General features: G+C 40.8%; 1 protein-coding gene across 2 annotated transcripts in view; it reads right to left on the bottom strand.

Moving 5' to 3' along the window:
* HLTF (helicase like transcription factor) overlaps positions 1 to 17,747 on the bottom strand; it is a 46,689-nt gene extending 28,942 nt beyond the window's left edge. For both annotated transcript variants that reach the window (XM_049785334.1, XM_049785335.1), the window contains exons 1-9: positions 17,581 to 17,747; positions 15,615 to 15,822; positions 10,359 to 10,525; positions 8,973 to 9,106; positions 8,341 to 8,438; positions 5,500 to 5,574; positions 5,045 to 5,236; positions 3,882 to 3,977; positions 1,745 to 1,820 (exon numbers count right to left, since the gene is read on the bottom strand). In XM_049785334.1, coding sequence (XP_049641291.1) covers positions 1,745 to 1,820; positions 3,882 to 3,977; positions 5,045 to 5,236; positions 5,500 to 5,574; positions 8,341 to 8,438; positions 8,973 to 9,106; positions 10,359 to 10,525; positions 15,615 to 15,822; positions 17,581 to 17,600 — 1,066 coding nt within the window. In that variant the 5' untranslated portion in view covers positions 17,601 to 17,747. The remainder of the gene's footprint in view (positions 1 to 1,744; positions 1,821 to 3,881; positions 3,978 to 5,044; positions 5,237 to 5,499; positions 5,575 to 8,340; positions 8,439 to 8,972; positions 9,107 to 10,358; positions 10,526 to 15,614; positions 15,823 to 17,580) is intronic.
* Between the last annotated feature and the right edge of the window lie 2,096 nt (positions 17,748 to 19,843).

The following is a 19,843-nucleotide window of genomic DNA, read 5'->3' as shown; positions in this document are numbered from 1 at the left end:
GGGGGGGGTCACACCCAGCAGTGATCTGGGGTTACTCCTGGCTCTATGCTCAGAAATCGCCCTTGGCAGGCTAAGGAGACCATATGGGATGCCTGGATTCGAACCACCGTCCTTCTGCATGAAAGGCAAACGCCTTACCTCCATGCTTTTCTCCAGCTCCAAGACAAGAATCTTAATCCCCAAGCTGTCTGTTCCCTATTTTTTTATTTGTTTTTGTTTGTTTGTTTGTTTGTTTTTGGGCCACACCTGGCAGCACTCAAGAGGTTACTCCTGGCTCTTCGCCCTGAAATTGTGCCTGGTAGGCTCGGATGAACCATATGGAATGCTGGGGATTGAACCCGGGTCCGTCCTGGGTCTGCTGTATGTAAAGCAAACGCCCTACTGCCATGCTATTGAATGCTCCAGACCCTCACTATTTCACTTATCTTAAATTTAGCAAATACATAATAGTATATACTTCTAAATCTTCACTAACCATTATTAATTTGAAATCTATCTTGATCAGCTCTAACCAATCATAAGAAACTAATTATGTATAAGACTATGCTATATCTCAAATTATGTAAGTATTAAATTTCAAAGATAATATTTCTCCTAACTAAAATTTGGCTTGAATCTATCTTCCTTTCCTATATACTGCTATTCTTTCACATTATAATATAGATACTATAAATTACTAAGGATTCAAAAAAATTTCTTAACTGGTATTTTTAAAATCTGAACCCAAATTGGTCTTCCTCCACTTCTCTATTGGGTGGACTACCACTACTAGCTAGCTCAGCATCATCACCTCCTTAACAAAATGTTCTAACCAGTTCTAACTCAATTCTTTATAAATTCAAACTTTGTGGACCTAAGGGATAGTGAAGAAGATAAGCTTGGGGCTGGAGAGATAGCACAGCAATAGGGCATTTATTTGTCTTGCATGTGGCTGACCCAGGATGACCCAAGTTCGATTCCCCGCACCCCATATGGTTCCTCGAGCTTGCCAGAAGCAATTTCCGAGCACAAAGCCAGGAATAACCCCTGGCCAAGTGTGGCCAAAAACTAAAGAAAATAAAAAGATAAGCTTTTCCGTGACTGGCCCAGGCTTGATCCCTGAGCTCAGAGCCAAGAATAAAACCTGACCACAGTGAGTTTCAAAAATAAAAATTAATAATAAAGGGAGGCAGGAAAATAGCAGGTAGGGGTGTCTGCCTTGCTTGCACGTAGCCAATCTCCATCACTAGCCAACTCCATCACTAGCATCCCATACGGGGCCCCAACTCTGCCTAGACTTATCCCTGAGTGCAGAGCCTGAGCACGGCTTGATATGACTACAAAACAAAGCAAAATGAAAACATTCTGTAGAGTACGAAGAACAGAGCTGGATTTAAATCACTAAACTAAAAATCTAAATCAAATATAAAGTCATATTCAAAATAACAAAGCTGACCCTAATTTGATCATGGTATTGCATATGGTCCTCTGAGCACTACCAGTAATGGATTCCTGAGCACAGTACCAGCACTAAGAGAAAAATACTTAAGCGTGGGGCCGGAGAGATAGCATGGAGATAAGGCGTTTTTGCCTTTCATGCCGAAGGTCAACGGTTTGAATCCCGGCATCCCATATGGTCCTCGGAGCCTGCCAGGGACGATTTCTGAGCATAGAGCCAGGAGTAACCCGAGTGCTACCGAGTGTGAATCCCCCCCCCAAAATACTTAGGTATATGTCCAAAAAAGAAACAAAAATTAAATTTTACCTCTGATTAATCCATCCATCTTTTCATTGGTATTGTTTCTTCCAAATTTCACAGAGTCGTCCTTAACATTACTTTCCTGGATGAGAAGAAGTATTACAAATTTTTAATGTTAGAATAAACATAAAATGCATTTAAAATTTCTGCCCTAACATAAAATTAAATTGCTGCCCCATTTTGAAGAAATGGGAGATGAATTACAGAATAACATAAAAATAAATGTTTCTTTCCCCATAGATATTTCAAGAAATGGAATCTAATCTTTTTTCAATGCGAATACAAAAGGAAAATCTTAGTTGTAAATAGCATGCTATTGTAACATTTACAAAATGAAATTTACTTTATAATTAAAGAGAAAACTTTATATTACAAATTTTCAAAACTATCGTTTTAATTAAGAGATTATCAATGAAGCTGCTACTGCCACTTTCTTTGTAATGTTGGTACATATTAAAGCACAGACCTAAAGTGCCTGTCTCCTTATCTGATCAGGGATTAATCTGCTAATCTTGACTTTTTCCTTTGTGTAGTGTTGTTGCTTCAAAATACATCCATGTGGGACCTACGTGATAGCACAGCAGATAGGGTATTTGTCTTGCACATGGCCAATCAGGGCTCTAATCCTGACCAGGGTTCTATCCCCAGCATCCCATATTTTCCCAAGCCAAGCCAAAAACAACCTGAATGCTGTCGGAGGTGGTCCAAAAACAAACAAAATACATCAATGTATTATATACAAAGTACAAAAAATTATATAAAAGTAAAAGTAGAAGGAAAAGCAATTCAGTTCAGAAACAAAATTTTTAAAATTCACTAAAATGTGCAGGAAGCTAATGTGCAGCCACTTTGTAAAAGAAGTAGAAGATTTACAGAAAAAGTTCTTTGAATCAAGATTTAGCTCAATAGACTAAGTGCACATTCAGCAAGTTAAAGGCCCAGGTTTTCTTCCTGGTATTAAAAGCACCACTGAAAACATACCCAAAGCAGAGGGTTGGGTGGGAATAGCTGGAAAATAATCAGTGTGATCCAAGAAACAAAAGGCTATTTGAATATACCTTCTGCTTAGTTATTTCCTACTTTATTATTTCTATATTGTTGGCTGAGTATAAGATAATTTTTGTACTATTAAAATTTGTCCTTCTAAACTAATTCATTTAGGGGCCAGAGACAGCACAGCAGTAAGGCATTGCCTTGCTTGCAGCTGACCTAGGAGGGACCCAGTTTGATTCTGGGCTTTCCATATGGCTCCTCAGCCTGCCAGGGGTAATTTCTGAGTGCTGAGCAGCCCTGAGCACTGCTGAGTGTGCCCCAAAAATTAATCAATCCATCAAGCTTAATAAAAATAAACTAATTCATTTATTAGAGACAGAACATAAATTTATGTATTAAATACAATATACATTAAGTATCAAGAGTCACCCATATTGGTACCACTAGGATATGAGCATTAACATCCTGGATTACAAAGTGGGTGCAACCACACTTAAAGCATACATACGTTAATGAGGATTAACTATGTACAAATGGATAGTTGTTTTTTGTTAACTGAAAAATAGGAAGTCTGTATCCATCAAAAATAGAATTTGCTAACTGCACATAAAATGTTATGGCTGTATCATAACTTAGCATCCATCCTATTAGCTCTCAAATTTTCTACCTTCAAAATAAAAGTTGTTTCGGAGAAAAAAAAGATTTTTTGATGTGGAATTACTAACTCAAAAGATTTTTTTCGCACACTGAATATTCTTGAACACTGTCATCAAGTATGTGGTACCAACTCTCACTGTTAATGGGAATGCATAAAGGAGGTGATTAATCACATCTCTGAAAACATCAGATATTAAATTGGATTGGAAGGCCGAAGAGATAGCACAGCAGTTGGGCGTTTGCCTTGCATATGCCCAACCCTGGACAGACTCAGGTTCAATCCCCGGCGTCCAATAAGGTCCCCGAGCCTGCTAGGAATGATTTCTAAGATCAAAGCTAGGTGTAACTCCTGAGCACCGCAGGTTGTGGCCCAAAAACCGAAATTAAAATAAATATATATATATATATATATATATATAAAATAAAATAAACTGAATGGCAAAACGAAAAAAGTTTAATAATAAACCAGAGACTAAAGAAAACAGTACTGTACCTTCTTTAGCTGATTCTTTTTAGTTCTTTCAACAGGAAGAGGTTTACCATCATGGAAGTTGGTAAGAATGACTGCAATGGCTGTAAGAGTTTTGCCCTATAAAATTTAAATAGAAACAGGTGGTCAGATTTTGAATACAGTTGACCATAAATATCCCAAAGCCTTTTTAAAATCAAGAATATAAAGAAAATTTGTTGTTTTCTTAAATGTAAATGTAGTTGTTTTTTTGTTTTTTTTTTAATTTTCTACAGCTGAATGCCTAAACAGAAACAAGTATTTGGGCTGGATCAGAGTACAGCAGTAGGGCATTTGCCTTGCATGAGGCCAACCCCAGACAGACCCTGGTTTGATACCACAAATTTTTTTTATTACTTTTATGTCTTTTATGATCTTTAAGTCAGATTTTAAATAATTTCTCTTTTAATGTAATGTGTGTATATGTGTTTGTATAAATATGGAAATTGTATATATGGAATGTCATGTTTGACATTTGCTATGAATTTCATGGTAATAATCAATGACTCAGTTAAGTTTAAGTCTTTTTTATTTATTTATTTATTTATTTTTGGTATTTGGGTCACACCTGGCAGTGCTCATGGGTTACTCCTGGCTCTGCACTCAAAATTGTTCCTGGCAGGCACGAGGGACCATATGCGATGCTGGGATTCAAACCGTCCTCCGTCCTGGATTGCCTGCATGCAAGGCAAATGCCCTACTGCTGAGCTACTCTCTGGCCAAGTGTAAAAGTCTTGAGTAACAGATACTTATCAAAATTACTAAGATGGCTTGATTTTTAGATTAAACAATTTATAGAATTATATCAAGTCCCCTAAGCACTACCAGTAGTTAATTAAACCAGACCAAAGAACCAGGAGTAGCCCAATCAATCATCTTACCACCAGACCACCGCAAAATGGAAAAAGTTAACTCATGAAATTTAAAAGAAAACAGAAAATTGAATTGTTATTTTACTGAATCTTAACCCCCCCCCAAAATAACAATACTTTGAAGCCAAAATTTATGGGAAAAACTTAGACCATCATAAATGTAGAATCTTAGCCCCAAACCAGCACAGCATATTTCTACCTCTCAATATTAATTTTACTCTTGATAAAAATGTAATCACCAAATAAAAGTTTAGTAACTGAAGAAAAAAAAATTACCAAACCCATATCATCAGCTAAGATTCCTCCGTGAACATTTTCCGGTCGTTCCTTCTCAGAGAAATTTGTTATTGTATTATAATATATATCATTTCGCTGTTCCCAGAATGGTGGAAGTTCTCTACTGTTTTCTCGTGAGACCATCCAAGCTAAAGCTTGTTTCTGATGTGGAAGCAATGGTGTTTCAATAGCCTAGAATTAAATTTATAAAGTTGAGTTTTTTTTTACATCCAGAATTTGAAAACAGGTTATTTTATGATAAAATTATAAAAAAAAAAAAAACTTATTTTAAGATCCTAAATAGGTTTTTAATTCAACTTGTTCACTTTTTATATTGCTTTAACAGCAAATAACTAAAATCGTTCACTTTTGGAAGGAGATAGAGGAATTAATCTGTGTGAAACATGTGCTTATAAATTGTTATGACTGTAATCCCAAAAAGAAAATATCAGTACCTCTGCTGGTTCCATTTCATGAGTTTTATCATCTTCTTTTAAATCTTCAAACAATTTGTCAAATTCTGTTTTAAGCTAAAACAAATGAGAAACACTGTAATTAAAATTCTTTAAGAGATTTCAAATAATGTAATTGAAAATAGAATACCAAAATATAACTTTTTTGCGTTATCACACCTTTTATTTATGGAAAACTGAATAGGTACTTTTTGTTTAAAATAAAACTACTTGGGGCCAGATTGATGGTGCAGATGTAGGTAGGGTGTTTGCCTTGCATGCGGCTGACCCAGGATGGACCTCGGTTCGACACCCCACACCCCATATGGTCCCCCAAGCCAGGAGTGATTTCTGAGCGTATAGCCAGAAGTAACCCCTGTGTCACAGGGTGTTGCCCAAAATCCAAATGAAATAAAACTACTTCACTGTAAAAGTAACAAAAAGACAAAAATATCCTGGCCTTTGGTCAGTTTTGTCTCAAAAACATAAACCATAATTTTAAAAAAAGATTAAGCTCTATAACCTTTCTCTTTTATGAGAGATACTGGCTATCAAACGTGGGTCAACCACATGCAAGGCAAAAGCCCTAACTAGTGTATTTATCTCTCTAGCCCTACTTTATTCTTATACAAACCAGATTTAAAATGTTCCCAAGGTCCATTTTGCCACCAACAACTCATTTTTTTATTACTTGTATTTAAGTCACTTTGGAAGTTAAAACCAGATCCATTTATCCTTTTTTCACATTAATATTTGATTTATCATTACTGCAAAGAAATAGTTGGATGTGGTAGAGAAATAACACCAGGTTAAGGTGCTTTCTTTGATACAATGAATCCTGGTTGGATGGATTCCCCAGCACTGCATTTGTCACCCAAATATTACAAAGTCAGTAACCCCTGATCATGACAGGGTGTGATCCAAGCACACCTCCCCACCCTCAAAAATTTAAAAAACAAACAAACAAAAAACTATGGACTAGACAGTATAGGCACTTGCCTTGTACACAGCCAACCCAGGTTCATTCCCCAGCACCTATGTTCCCCAAGTATCATCAGGTAATATGCAAACCACATCTCCCCAACTATGTTCCTATAAAAAAGTATGGGTGGACTCTACTCTCAAAACAAAGTAACGTATGTATTACTATGCTAAAATTGCATGTCTAATTACAGCAGTGATAGAAGTAATTGGTAATAGTTTTGAGTATTCTTTTTTTTTTTTTTTTTTTTTGTGTGTGTTTTTTGGGTCACACCAGGCAGTGCTCAGGGGTTATTCCTGGCTCCAGGCTCAGAAATTGCTCCTGGCAGGCACAGGGGACCATATGGGGCACCGGGATTCGAACCGATGACCTCCTGCATGAAAGGCAAACGCCTTACCTCCATGCTATCTCTCCGGCCCCTGAGTATTCTTTCTTAAAAGATGCTTATTATAAAGAAGATAAATTTCCAAGGAGCCCCAAGTGGTGGTGGTGCTTTTTAAAGAAGGTAGCATTCCTAATCAATATAGGAATCTGAATTGGAATGTATTATGTATTATTCGTGTAAATTATAATAATATACAGCAGTAGTGAATAACAAAAAAAAAATTTTTTTTTGGTTTTTGGGACACACCCAGCAGCGCTCAGGGGTTACTCCTTGCTCTGTGCTCAGAAACCGGTCCTAGAAGGCTCAGGGGACCATATGGGACGCTGGGATTTGAACCACCATTGGTCCTGGGTCAGCTGCTTGCAAAGGCAAGTGCCCTACCGCTGTGCTATTTCTCCAGCCCCAGAAGAAACCATTTTACATAAAAGTATGAGTATGTTATCTGAAATTTGGCCATCAGATACAACTGCAAGTCCTTTCAACAATGAGCATGAAAAAAATAAGTAATTATAATTAGAATATAAAAGGCTAACTTTTATATGGAAGTGAATTTGATTTAACTTGTAGATTGTATTAGTTTGTATCTTTTATTTCAAAAGAAATCAATATTAAAATAGTGCCAAAATATTGCTCAGGAGTTACCCCTGGTTCTGTGCTCAAAAACTGCTCCTGGCAAACTTGGGACCATATCAAATATGCCGGAGACCAAACCTGGGTCAGTCACATGCAAGGCAAACACCTTCCCAGTGCTATTGCTCTGGCCCCAGAATTAATTTTTTTTGACACGACATTTTTAACTTCCCTGAAAGAAGTAAATTTCAAGCTTCACCTTTTAATTAATATTTGAAGACATAAATTATTCAAAGCATGTAATAACTCATGCATATAAAGTCATGTTTTACTGTCTATATGGTTGTGTACATTATAATCTACTTAATTTTTTTGTGTGTTTTTCTTTTTCTGTTTTTGTTTTTTTTGTGTCAGACCTGGTGGCACTCAGGGGGTTACTCCTGGCAGGCTCGGGGGACCATATGTGATGCCAGGATTTGAACCACATTCGGTCCTGGATCAGCTGCATTCAAGGCAAACGTCCTACCGCTGTGCTCTCTCTCCCGTTCCCCATCAGTATTTTTAAAAGTACTTACAGTATCTAAGTATATCATGTGTAATGTTTTATAACTTAAAACATATCTGAAGATCACTACTACCAGCACAAAAGCACATATATATTTCATTATTTAAGCTCATTGATAACAGTACTAAAATTTGGTTAATTAAACCACATTCAAATGTGAGCCACCAGTGGTATGCTACATCATCAACGTGGCCCTGCGCAGAAATCACTCCTAGAAGTACTCAGCAGATAATTTATGTTGCCAGGAACATAGGTTGACGGCATGCATGCAAGCGTGTTATCCACTGTATTATCTCTCTGGTACCTGAAATTTTAACTTTTAGAAGCAAAAGAGAAGCAAACCTGTTCAGTTGTCATCTGTACTGCGGCATGAACTGGCATACTATAACTTGGTCCAGCTCTTCCAGAGCCCCAACCACTTTCCAAACTGAATCCTAAAGCTTTAAATTTATAAAATTGAAATATCATCAAATGTTACCTTTTAGTTTAATATATATTACAAAGTATTTTAATAAACTATTTTATTTTAAAATAAGCTACATTAAGTTATTAATAGTTAAAATATTTTAAAAAGCTACTCCTATTTATTCAAAACATTAATAAAAAATAACTCCGCAATTTTCACTCCCAATGGGGAGATATTTTTTGCTTATAATTTATCAAAGAGAATGTTTAAAAACAAGACAGTATCTGGGTATTCAGATATTATCGGGAAACAGTATGGAGAGAAAATTCAGAATCAATGTACATTTGTATTTTGCACATGCAACCTCCTATAAATTTACAAAATTTCAGAACAGTGTGATAAAAAATTCAGAGATTTCCTTTGAAACACTCCTGAAAGTTTTAACTTGATGCCTTCAACATGAATTACTTTAGATATCCAAACTTAATAAATGCTTAAAAAGAGAACATGTATTTTACAATTGCAACATCATACATGATCAAAGTATTAAGTTAAGCCCTAAACTTACTTTTTGGTGCAGGACCCAATTTAAATCCATGTTTCTTTAACTGATCTAAAACCGCTTTTCTATTTTCTTCTTTCCCCCAGAAAGTCATCTGCAGAGGCATGGTAAAAGCATTGTTTGCACCAAAAGGAACTACCCTGTATAAAAAGATGAAAAGAGCAGTATTATACTTGTGTACATTATCATCTACATAATTTTTTTGTGCTTTTCTTTTTCTGTTTTTGTTTTTTTTGTGTCAGACCTGGCGGCACTCGGGATTACTCCTGGCAGGCTCGGGGACCATATGGGATGCCAGGATTTGAACCACGTTCAAAAAAAGATAAAAAGAGCAGTATTATACTTTTTTTTTTGGACTACTATTAATAATTAAATATTCTAAGAATATTTATACCCATTTATACCCTAAACAGCCCATATTTAAAATAGGAATCCCTAAAGGAGAAAAGGCAGCTGAGGAAACTCGGTTTAAAAAAAAAAAAGGTGGGGCCCGGAGAGATAGTACAGCGGCGTTTGCCTTGCAAGCAACCGATCCAGGACCAAAGGTGGTGGGTTCGAATCCCAGTGTCCCATATGGTCCCCCGTGCCTGCCAGGAGCTATTCCTGAGCAGACAGCCAGGAATAACCCCTGAGCACTGCCGGGTGTGGCCCAAAAACCAAAAAAAAAAAAAAAAAAAAAAAGGTGAATTTAGAATGTACAGGAATTGGGATTCACTGCTTGAGTTAAAAAGGCTGCTAGTAATTCTAGTCAACTGACTGATGTCAGGTAGAAATGAGAAATCTACATCTCCAGAACTTCCATTTATCAAGAGAATTATTTGTAATCTTTATAATTTAGAGAAAAATACTGCATATAACATAAAATATTCCGATATTAAATAATGGAAATAAATTTTAAAGTACTACAGACCTACACCTAATCATAGGTTAGCCTGTGATTTACCTCTTAATTTAAACAAGTATGTTCTAAGTCCCAGGTCTGAAGAGAAGCTGCACTTGTCTTAATATTTGAACCAGTCTCTTATTCTCCAAATTCAATAGAAAAGTAAGGAAAGCAATTAGTTGGTTAGAGAAGTAATGTTACTACATTCTTATAAGTATCGTGATAAAGGCTGTTTGTTAAGATAACTAATACAACCCCTTTAACACACTCAAAGATCGCTACAACTCACAATTATTAAAACTAAACTCAGGGGGCCGGAGAGATAGCATGGAGGTAAGGCGTTTACCTTTCATGCAGAAGGTCATCAGTTCGAATCCCGGCATCCCATATGGTCCCCAGTGCCTGCCAGGAGTGGTTTCTGAGCACGGAGCCAGGAAAAACCCCTGAGCACTGCCGGGTGTGACCCAAAAACCACAAAAAAAAAAAACTAAACTCAGAAAATGCATTACCCTTCAACTTGTGCCAACTTGTTGTCCATGATATGGGCCAAAGCAGCTGCAAGATCTTTCTTTAAGTGGCCAACCTGATTTCCATTCACATTGTTCACCTTAATTGCGTTCTTATCATAAGGGTTACTGGGCTCTCGTTGTAATGCAACCATTTCATTATTATTAACCTAAAAAAAATAATGAACAAATATAATAGAAAATGTATTAATAACTTCATAACTTTATCTGAATTTACATTCACTGTTTTCGTGATTTCTGAATAACGTTACGTATTTTTTAAAAATCAGTATTTTCTTTTTTCTTGTTTTGTTTTTTTGGGTCACACCAGGCAGTGCTCAGGGGTTACTCCTGACTCTATGCTCAGAAATCGCTCCTGGCAGGCTCAGGAGACCATATGGGATACCAGGATTCGAACCACCGACCTTCTGCATGCACAGCAAACTCTTAACATCCATGCTATCTCTCCGGCACCCTAAAAAGCAGGATTTTCTTGGACTCAGTGGGGGCCATGTTCCTCATCCACTTTAAATCAAAATGTACGTATTCCAAGACTGAATTTACATGAACTGATTTTATTTAATTACTTTTGGGTCACCCTGACAAGTGTTCAGGGCATATTCCTAGCTCTGTGCTCAAGAGACCATATGCAGTATCAGGATGGAAATAGAATTGGCATGATACAAGCTAAGCATCTACAGCCCTGTTCAAGTTCTCTGGCCCCAGATTAACTTTACAAAGCCTCACATTCCTCCTCTTATATTCTCCTGGTATATTCTAGCAGTATCCCCATTTTTAGACAAAGACACTAAAGAACAGAAAAATTAACTTGCCAAAGAGAAAAAAAAATTTTTTAGAGGGGCAAGATAGATTAGTAGAGCTGGTATGGCACTTGCCTTACATCCAGCTGACCTGGATTTGGTCCCCATACCAATAAGGTCACCCAAACCTACTAGGAGTGATGTCTGAGTGCAGGGCCAGGAGTAGGACCTAAACTAACGTGGATACGGCCCAAAAAAACAATTGCAGCACAATGGTTCCTAAGCCTGAAATTTCTAGAACTTGATAAAGCAGAATAAAACTGAATAAAACATACCCATATTTTAATTCATACCATTCTAATTCTACTAGATTATAAATTACTTGAAGTGACAACACTAAAAATAGAAGAGTAAGAACTCAAAATTCACTCCTCTGGTAAATAATGAAAATGGTCATTATCTGGGTATCAGCTCAATGGGCTGGAGTACATGCTTTGCACACAGAAGGCACAGGTTCAATCTCAAGAACAAGGCCTCCCAAGCATTACACCAAGTACACCCCCAAAAGAAAAACAAATCAGAATTTAATTTTTTAGTATTCTGGAAACCAACAATGGCTTATTAATTTTAGGAAAAAGGCTTAATAGCAATGCTCTAGTCCCATCTTTTAATTTTTTTTTTTTAAGGCAGTCCTCAGAGGTAATCCTGGTAGGTTTGAGGGACCAAGAGATGCCAGAATCGAACCTGGGTACATCCTGAGTTGGGCACATGCAAGGCAAGGCCCTGCTATCTCTCCAGCCCCTCCCCATCTTTATCTTTACCTATACAAAAACACAGCCTGGCAAACCCAGAGGAAGCAGAACCTTTCAATGATTTATATTCCCCAAAATTGTCATAATTTGGCCTGTATGACAGTTCTATAGAAGATGAGAACTTTCTAATGGGCTCTTCGACTTGCAAACTGCTTTTACATGACTTCTAGAAAGCCTTCTCATTTGGGTGGGTGTTTACTAAAATAATTGTACAGACAGCAGTTAAAAATTGAAGGAAATATACAAACCCAAATATTTAAGGAAAAACTGTAGGAAAAGATATCTACAGAAGATCTGAAAAGCTCTAATAAATTAGTAAGAATCGATGGTTGAAAGCAAGCATAGAACTGCCAATCTGCTCCAAGTTCTACATTTGCTCCAAAAAAGACTCTATGCCCCTGTGTTATATCCTGTGAAATCTTTTTTATCAGCTCTAATTCAAAGTAAGGTTCTGAATTAGCACAAAGGCAAGGTTTTAAAGCACAGCTGTCAACTGCCTGTCTTGGGGTTAAAGGAGCACATCTAGTTTCAGTAAAAAGCAAATTTATTGATCTTAATACCACCATTAACTAAAAAACTCAGTATAGGCACCTGAGTAGCCACACATACAATGTTATAGCATTAATTCAGATGTCACTTATTAAAACAATAAGCAAAAGTGAACAATGGGGAGAATAGAAAAGAGAAAAATGTGTCTTTTTTTTAACAACAAAGATATAAAATATCCCCCAAACCCAAGAAAGTACAGTTCACATACAGGAAAAAAAAAAAGTACTATCAACTATGATTAAGAAAAATGCTTGACATGGCACAATAGCACAGTGGTTGCCTTGCACATGGCCAACACGAGTTCAATCCAAGACATCCCCCCTATGATCTCCAACCATTGCTAGGAGTAATTTTTGAGTACTTAGCCAGGAGTAACCCCTAAACAAAGCTAGTGTGACCCCTCAAAAAAGTTTGATTTACAATAAAATTTTAAGTATGTTCAAAACACCCCCCAAAAATTATAGCAAGGGAACAGATGAATATAAAATAAAAACTTGATTTTTCAGAGAACAAACTTAGACACAAGTATAAAGAATACAAATTTAGGGGCCGGAGAAATAGCATGGAGGTAGGTGGAGTAGGAGAAATAGTATATGGAAGGACAGTGGTTCAAATCCCGGCCTCCCATCTGGTCCCCTGAGCCTGCCAACAGTGATTTCTGAGTGGAGCGCCAGGAGTAACCCCTGAGCATTGCCTGTTATGACCCAAAAACCAAATAAATAAATTAATAAAAGAAAAGAAAAAGAATACACATGTAAGACTTTCTGACGGCCAAGGGTGTGGAATAAGTGGTAGTAGGGACCTACTTTGTATGTGAGGCCCTAGGTTCAATTCCTCAGTCTCATTCCACACATCAAAACACCAAATATGGCCACTAACATAACAATGATAAAACTAGGCATTATAAAAAGCATAGTAAGGAAACAGACAATGTAAAATTCTTAAGTGAGATATTCGATATAAATGATTTCAAGGAATAGAACACATAAAAACACAAGTAGGAGCAGAGACAATACAGCAGGTAAGGCACTTGCCTTAAAAATGGCCTCGCAAGCCATAAGGTACCCCAAATCCCAACAGGAATGATCCATGAGCAGAGGGAAGAAATTCAACTATACAGGACACTGTATGTAGATCAGTGGTTTCAATAAAATTCTTTAAAAGGATTAAAAATTAGGGGCCGGAGAGATAGCATAGAGGTAAGGCATTTGCCTTGCGTGCAGAAGGTCGGTGGTTCAAATCCCAGCATCCCATATGGTACCCTGAGCCTGCCAGGAGCAATTTCTGAGCATGAAGCCAGGAGTAACCCGAGTGCGGCCTAGTGTAACCCAAAAACAAAAAACAAAGAAACAAAAAAATTAAAAATTAGGGGGCCGGTGAGACAGCATAGCAGAAGAGCTAATTTACCTGGGGGCCTCAGGAGGCAAAGTCGGGGTGAGGCAGGGCCACATAAGGGATTTAGCTTACCAAATATTCGCAGTAAAAAATCGCATTAGTAACAAAAAAATCTCAAAACATCGCATTTAACATTTGCATACCCCCGAAGGGAACTGCTCGGGGTATGCAAATGTTTAATGCGGTTTTTTTCTTACTAATGCGATTTTTTTTTTTTTTTTTTGGTTTTTGGGCCACACCCAGTAACGCTCAGGGGTTACTCCTGGCTATGTGCTCAGAAGTTGCTCCTGGCTTGGGGGACCATATGGACACCGGGGGATGGAACCGTGGTCCGTCCAAGGCTAGCGCAGGCAAGGCAGGCACCTTTACCTTTAGCGCCACCGCCCGGCTCACTAATGCGATTTTTATTGCGATTATTCGGTAAGCAAATAATCGCGAATAGTGCGATATCTGAAGACAGGCCGAGGGCCACAAAATGTTATACAGAGGGCCGCAAAGGGCCCGCGAACTGCGAGTTTGAGACCCCTGCCTTACATGCAGCTGATCCAGAACAGTCGGTAATTCAAATATCGGTATCCCATATGGTCCCCCAAACCTGGCAGGAGTGATTTCTGAGAGCAGAGCCAGGAGTAACCCCTGAGCATCACAGGATGTGACACCCCCAAAATTTAAAAATTAAAAGATCTATTAATATAAATAATGGATTCATCCCCAAGGAGTCTCCAGTGAAACATGCTTAGATAAGCAATCTGAGAAGTTTCAACATAAAAATATGGTGGCTAGAGATTCAGTTCAATGGGCTAAAGATATGCTCTGTATGTAGGAGGTCCTGGCACTGAATGGTTCCCCAAATACAGAGCAGGTAGTCTTGAAGCACTGTGCCTGAGCAACTCCAAAAATAATCCTTACACACAGAGAAGAGATAGGACACGGGAAAAATCAGAACACAGTGTCCTCCAACCAGAAAAAAGAAAACTCGGTTATTCAATGGACGTTTACTTTACATTAAAACTAGTAAGATGTAAACTGTGCTAAGAGCTGGAAAAAGCAACCCACCACAAATAGATGTCACAATAAAATCAAATCGTATCTATATTTTTGGGTAAATCATTAAACCCAGCTAAACTTGAGGATTTTCAGTTACAGAGGAAAACATATGTCTTGGTTCATTATACCAATCAAAATGCTTTTATTTTTATTGATTTTCGAAGGTTCACATCTAGCAAAGTTCAGGAGTTACTCCTGGCTCTACACTCAGCAATCACTCCTAGGGGATTCCATAGAGGTTCCAGAGAGGATGCTGGAGAATGAATGGGCGTTGGCTGCATGCAAGACACCCTTATCCACTGTACTATCACCCTGGCCCAATCGAAGTATGTTTTGAATACAAGCATGATGTGAATACAATAAAAAATAAAATCAAGGGGCCGGAGTGGTGGTGCAGCGGTAGGGCATTTGCCTTGCAAGCGGCAGACCTAGGTTGAACCGAGGTTTGATCCCCTAGCGTTCCATATGGTCCCCCCCAAGCCAGGAGCGATTTCTGAGCGCATAGCTAGAAGTAACCTCTGAGCATCACAGGGTGTGGCCTAAAAGAGCAAAAAAAAAAGTCAAACAGTTCAAGTATAAACTTTTGCCTAAATATTCTTCTATAATAGTGTATATTACTTGTAAGTAGCACATGCATTTCTAGGTAAATCCTATAAATATACGGACTTTAAGTTAAGATCTAAAGTTACACTCACAACTCCTGTGTAATATCGTAGTCCAACCACATGCCCTCTCAAAGTCCCAAACAAAACTGAGTCGAGCTCTTCATCGCTAGTTAGAAAGTCGTCTGGAGGGATAATATCTTGAAATTCAAAACGAGGAAAGAAAGTTGGATATGAGAGGCGTGGAAAACTCCCATGGACTCCATATTGGACAGTCTGTAAGTACTTCCAAACAGGATCTCTATTAAACAAACAAAACAAACAAAAAAGGCATAAAATACAATATGAATAAATACAGCATTTAACCAAACATTTCTCAAACAGCACACACAGTATTTAAGAGCCCAAACATTCCCTCTCTAGGTGTCAAAAAAAAAAAAAAACAAAGCCCTCCAAGTGCAAGAATGGCCCTCAGGGCCGGAGAGATAGCATGGAGATAAGATGTTTGCTTTGCATGCAGAAGGACGGTGGTTGGAATCCTGGCATCCCATATGGTCCCCTGAGCCTGTTAGGAGTAATTTCTGAGCCTAGAGCCAGGAGTAACCCTGAGCGGTGCCGGGTGCGACCCAAAATTAAAAAATTTAAAAAAAAGAATGGTTCTCAATAAATAGTTGCTCTGAAGCGGACACTGGGTTGAGTCTGGAAGCCTATGGGCACACTAACACCTTTTCCTGCATCCTCGCCAACATGGGTGGAAAGGGATGTGCCCAACCTCTTGCCCAATTCCCAGGGCATTAGCTCAGTGCTGCTCAATTATTTTCTGTCATGCCCTCCTAGGAAGAAAACATTTTCGTGCGCTCTCAAGCACGACTGTCAATAGTATCTTTATTTAAAAAAACATATAAATAAATATATATATATATATATATAAATAGGGGCCGGAGAGATAGCATGGAGGTAAGGCGTTTGCCTTGCATGCAGTAGGACAGTGGTTCAAATCCGGCATCCCATAGAGTCCCCGAGCCTGCTAGGGGCAATTTCTGAGCGTAGAGCCAGAGGTGTCCCTTGAGCAAAGCCGGGTGTGACCCAAAACAAACAAAAACCCTTTAACCTGCAAAACAAAAATATACCAAATAACTTGAGCAGATTTTTTTTCATCAGAGGTGATGTCTGCATTCAGGGCTACAAGAAGCACGTTTTGCAAGGCATGGCTTTTCTTTTCGAAGCGGGGATGGAAGCAGGAGGCAAGCAACTCTCAGAGAGAGCTCCAGAGACATACAGTAGAGACATAAACTCGGGGTTTAGCTTAGGACAGTTTTAGCTTAGGTCCAATGCGCCTCACTATTGGAGAACCAACCACTGCCTTAGCCCGACAAAGGCCGGGGGGGGGGGGGGGGGCGAGGCAGAGCAGGGCTGCCAGGAGCGAAGCAGGTGATGCCCATTGCTTGCAGGCCCGCTGGGCGGTGATGGAGCATGGAGCATCCCCGGGGCCCTGCAACGCCTGGAACAACAAAACCTGCATCTAAGACCTGCCAGTCCCGCCTCCATGCACGGGAAGGGGTGGGGGGCGCCTCCTGCAAGAGAATGGGGGGGTGGGTGGGAGTCTCCTGCACGAGAATGGGGGGGTGCACGCTTCCTCCAGTCCAGGCAAACCTGGAGGGGGGTGCACCCCGCTTCCCGGGCTGGGGGGCGGGGGGGGTAGTGTCTTGCAGAATGTTGCCAACAACCTGGAGCGAGGTGCATGGAAGGTTCCAGTTGCAGCCCGGGATGGATGCACGCGAGATGGGATGCACCTTCCCGGGGAGAAGCCTTACCTGGGCCCCAAGACAACAATGAGGGCAGGGGTGCAGGGGTGCAGACTGAAGGGGTGCAGCCAAGCCCCCCCCACGGAGCTTCCCGGGGAGCCCCACCCCTTCCCCCGGGGTTGCAGGCCGCGGAGCTGCAGCTGCTGCTGCTGCTGCAACCGCTCGGGCCCCGCGAGCAAGAGAAGGGAAGGTCAGGTTCATGTGGGGACGCCGCCCGCCCGCCCGGCCGTTAGAACCCTGGCCCCCCACTTCACCTCTTGAACATCCAGGACATGGCGCTGGGCGCGGAGGAGAGCGTCGCGCGACGCTGCAGCGCCCGGGTGGTTCGGGGAGCCGCTGGCAAGCGTCCGCTTTCGGGCCCTGAAGCCGAGAAGCCGGAGCCAAGAGCGAGCGCCCGACTCCAGATGCGACGCGACGCGACGCGACGCCGCCGCGAGTCTGCTCCGACGTCGACGCCGTCGCCTAATAGCAACAAGCTCAGCCCGCCCACCTCGGCGACGGACATCTCAGGCGTCCAATCGGATCGAGCACCCTGCGCGGCTCAGCCAATGTGAACGCGGTATGACGTGTGACTCCGCCCCCAAGCCTGCGCGCGGGGGGGGGGTCGCGGCTGCAGGGGGGCGGCTCCATCCGGGTGCTTCCCCGCCCCCAAAGCGAGCGCGCGGGAAAAAGGCGCCAGCCAGCACGACTCCCGCGCTCTCGGCGCAGTGGCTTCGTGGCCTCAGAACCCGACGACCCTAAACCCTAAATCCACGATCCCCCTATTTTTTTCCAGGCCACACTTCATCCAGCCTCTATTTCTCCATAAGGAGGCCTACCAGAAACCGAGCCTCGCTTTGCACTCTGCACCAGCAAGCCCCTGGCTGGGTCTTCTGCAAGATCCACTCTGCAAGACTTTTAGGCCCGATCCTTGGTGCTCAAGTTCAAGCTTTGCAAACTATGATTTCGGGGGGCCCCCGAACTAGGATGGGTCTTGCTGGGGGGACCGTGGCCTTCGTCTCCACAGCGAGCACAGTTCCTTGGCCTTGTCTGAGCCGCCAAATGGGCGTTGGCCCCAGACCCAGCGCCCCCAAACCGGCTGCAAAGGCTGGTTCCAGGGGCTCTGGGAGACAACGCCTCCAAACTGGAGATGGGAGTAGGTGGGGTGTCAGATTGCCTCAAGGACCTCTCTGTTTGCTCCCCCAAGGCCATAGAGGAGGCTGTTGGCAGAGCAAGAGGGGGGGACCCCCCCCCAAATCCAGGACAGGGTGAAATGGCACTGCAAGCCCGTGCACAGCTTTTTATATTTCCTAGGGCTCCAGTTGGGGAGCCCAGATTTTAAGGGAATGTCAGGAAATTAGGCCAGGAAAAATGCCTGGATGGGAAAATGTTTGGAGGCCGGGGGATAAATTTGGGTTCCAGATGGAAAATGGTTTGGGGTATCTGGATTTTAAGTGGATGCTGAGAAAACAGACTAGAGATGGAAAGTTAAGCGGGAGGGGAAGTGAGAAATTTGGTGTCCAGCTGGAGAATGGTGTGTTTCTGATTTGCACTATCAGTTTTAAGTGGGTGCTGGGGAAAAAACAGATCAGGAAATGGTGGGGTGGAACTGACTTAGCCCGACTCGTGAGACTGATTGAAAGATAAAATCCAAATGGGAAAATAAAAGTGAAACCAACAGTAAAAAAGATCTTGGGCAAGGGGGAATATAGCTCAAGGGGCACCATGATAGAAATGGAAGAAGGGAACCTCCTGGTCTGAACCTCTTAATCACATTCCTTCCTGCAAGGCTGGGGGGACTATCCTAAGAAAGTGTTACAAAGGTGCCCCCTCATATATACATATACCCCAAAATATCAAACTTAATTAAATAGTACAGTCATGGGGCCAGAAAGATATGGTGGTTGTTTTGCATATGCCAACATGGGTTCAATCCCCAGCACTCCCTGTCATCCCCTGAACCTGTCAGAAGCAAGCTCTGACCACAGCAGGGGGTGATTTCCCCCAAATAATACACAAATGCCAGCCTTGAGGCAAGCACTCAATAAATGCTCAATGAGTAGAACTCTGGCTTTGCCCCTGGTTCAATCCAAGCACCACAATAAATAAGTATTCAATTATCATTGTTACTATTATTAGAATAAGTCATTGTATTTATTAAGTCTTCTAGCTCTTAACATAGCTGAGGCCCGAGTTTCTGGATCTCATCTTCAGGTTTTCTTGTAAATATCAAAGTAATTGCTTTCAGAATTGCTACCATGTGCATGCACTTGAAAATAGGCCCTTTTTTTTTTTCCTAGAATTCAGAGACAATGATGACAACTCCCACTCTGAAGAATATTTGGTGCATCTTTCCCAGGAGATAACTGTTGCCTCCCCTTTAGAACTTGGCACACACAACGAGCTAAAGTGTGTGGCCCATCCTTGCAATTCTTTTTTTTTTTTTTATTTCCATGACTACTGCAAAGTAACGAAAGACAAGAGTTTTCAGAGCTTCCAGCATGAGCCCTGCACCCACCTTTAGCTGCTGCCCAGAAA

Source organism: Suncus etruscus, chromosome 13 (assembly GCF_024139225.1).
Source record: "Suncus etruscus isolate mSunEtr1 chromosome 13, mSunEtr1.pri.cur, whole genome shotgun sequence".
Lineage (NCBI taxonomy): Eukaryota > Metazoa > Chordata > Mammalia > Eulipotyphla > Soricidae > Suncus > Suncus etruscus.
The sequence above is the reverse complement of the archived record's forward strand: the minus strand, read 5'-3'. Positions and strand labels throughout refer to the sequence as shown.